At 49.7% G+C, this 2233-nt stretch overlaps 1 protein-coding gene across 1 annotated transcript in view; it reads right to left on the bottom strand.

Moving 5' to 3' along the window:
- PROM2 (prominin 2) overlaps positions 1–2233 on the bottom strand; it is a 16415-nt gene that overhangs the window by 4402 nt on the left and 9780 nt on the right. The window contains exon 15 of the mRNA XM_007959520.1: positions 285–431. Coding sequence (XP_007957711.1) covers positions 285–431 — 147 coding nt within the window. The remainder of the gene's footprint in view (positions 1–284; positions 432–2233) is intronic.

The following is a 2233-nucleotide window of genomic DNA, read 5'->3' as shown; positions in this document are numbered from 1 at the left end:
ATCAGTGGGTTCAGGACCATGAACAGCAACACATGCTATTGGGCTGGGGACACATTTATTCCTGCTACCCCTTTGATGGCACCAGGACAGGTCAGGAAACACATGGCCTGGGGACACTCCCAACAGGAAGAGCCCTGAGGTCTGGGAATGAGGTGTCTCAGGACACTTGTGATAGAACAGAGGGAAAGTTGAGGTCAAGACAAGGCCAGGCACACCCAGCTCCTTTGTGGGTCCCTCTGTCCTGCCTGGGTCTGGCTGGGGCACTTGAGATGCCCATTGCTAACCTGAGTGAGAAAGTCAGAGTACTGGATCTTTTCAAGCCCACTGCTCTGCAAGGCCTCCAGGTCCTGGCGGGCAGCAGGGCTCAGCAGGTCCAGATCCTGCACGTCCACTTTGAGGCTCTGTAACTTCTGCTGCAGCTTGGCAGTGTACTGGGAGGAAAGGGACAGGGTTGGGGCCATGCCTGGTCATGCCTGAGCCAGGACCCAGAGCTGCTCCCCTAAGTGAGGGGTCACCGCCTCAGGGCCCTCCCCCTGGATATCCAGGGTCCTCCACTGTGGACATCCCCAGCTCTAGACAGGCTCCCAGCAGGCTTGCTTCCCTCCCACCCCACAAGACCCAGCTCCTCCAGTGCTTATCTGGCTATTGAGCATCGACACAAACCTTTCCTGGTACCCGCCCTCCCTGCAACCCAATCCCGGTTATAAATTAGCTCTCCGGGCCCCTCTATCACATCACCTTATATTAAGATCTCTGTGGCACCCATTGTTCTGAAATGACCTTACTCATTTGTGTACTTGCTTACTGCAGTCAGCTCCATGAAAGTGGAACCTTTCTGACTATATTCTACCAAACCCTGTGTCTAAAGCATGAGCTCACACATGGTGGTCGCCACACAAGCTTGTTGAACACAAGAATGACTGAACCACATTTCCAGTTTAAAGAGGGATATTTGGCATTTTCCTACCATCACTGGGAGAGATTTAAAGGGCATGAAACTCAACCCCAATGTTTTAAGATGAGAAACTGAGGCCAGAGAAGAGGGTTCCCTTGCCTGAGGTTATACAGCAAGTTAGAGAACTAGAGGCCATTTCCACTCATCTCTCATCTTCTCATCAAACTACCTTCCCTGGGAGGAGAAAGGTCTAACCTCCTCAGAGATAGGAGTCTATGCAGCATTTCAGGCATCAGTAACAGATGGCCACGGGAGATGTTGAAGAGCAAACTGTGCCCTCCTGGCACCCTGGAAAGCACACCATGTCATATATATATATATATATATATAGAGAGAGAGAGAGAGAGAGAGAGAGAGAGCCCACCAGCTGCTCCACAGAAGGAAGATGGGGTGATCTACTTCTGTAAAGATTTCAGCCTCAGAAACCCAATGGGGGTTGCTATGAGTTGGAATCAACTTGATGGCAGCAGGTTTGGCTTTATACATGTGTATGTATGTGTGTAGATATATGTGTGTAAAAATATATTACTACTTATACACACACACACACACACACATATATGACAAGGTGTGTTTTCCAGCATGCCAGGAGGGCACTCCTAATTTAGCATCTTTGACCAGATGTGAGGTCCGTGGAGCAGGCAATATCCTGGCACTAGGCCAGAGGCACTGCCTCATTGAAGGCTAGCCAGGGAGGACTGCAGCAGGGGCCTTGACAGAAGAGGCCAGGGAGTCATGGCTTGCTGGCCAACAAAGGGGTCAGCCTGAGTTCTATGTATATGGATCTCTGGTGGTGTAGTGGATAAGGCATTTGGCTGCTAACCATAAGGTCAGCAGTTTCAAACTCACCAGCTGCTCCATGGAAGGAATATGGGGCAATCTACTTCCATAAATATTTCAGCCTCAGGAAGAGGAAGACATAGAGAGGTACATGGGAGGTACAGACAACAAAGATGAACCCTTTTGCACACACAGTACTGCACTGTCAGTGAAGGCAAACATGGGTATACGGGTAGATAGATGGGTGGACAGGCTGAACTATTAGGTATATCTATGAAGCGGGAAGTGTACCCAAGACCATGTATAGGGTTGGCAGACAATGGTCCTATAAGTGTATTTGTATGATCTGTAAGAATTCCCTGGTATATAGCAGAGCAGACAAGGGGTAAGGTTGTAGTCACTTCTTGGTCACAGCCAGCTACCCAGAGGGACTGAGTAGTTGAACCTGTGAGCTTGGGACCATAGTCGCAGGGGACATCAAGCTCAATTGGCATAACA

This window comes from Orycteropus afer, unplaced genomic scaffold (assembly GCF_000298275.1).
Source record: "Orycteropus afer afer isolate SDZICR_OR568_19922 unplaced genomic scaffold, OryAfe1.0 scaffold00017, whole genome shotgun sequence".
Lineage (NCBI taxonomy): Eukaryota > Metazoa > Chordata > Mammalia > Tubulidentata > Orycteropodidae > Orycteropus > Orycteropus afer.
The sequence above is the reverse complement of the archived record's forward strand: the minus strand, read 5'-3'. Positions and strand labels throughout refer to the sequence as shown.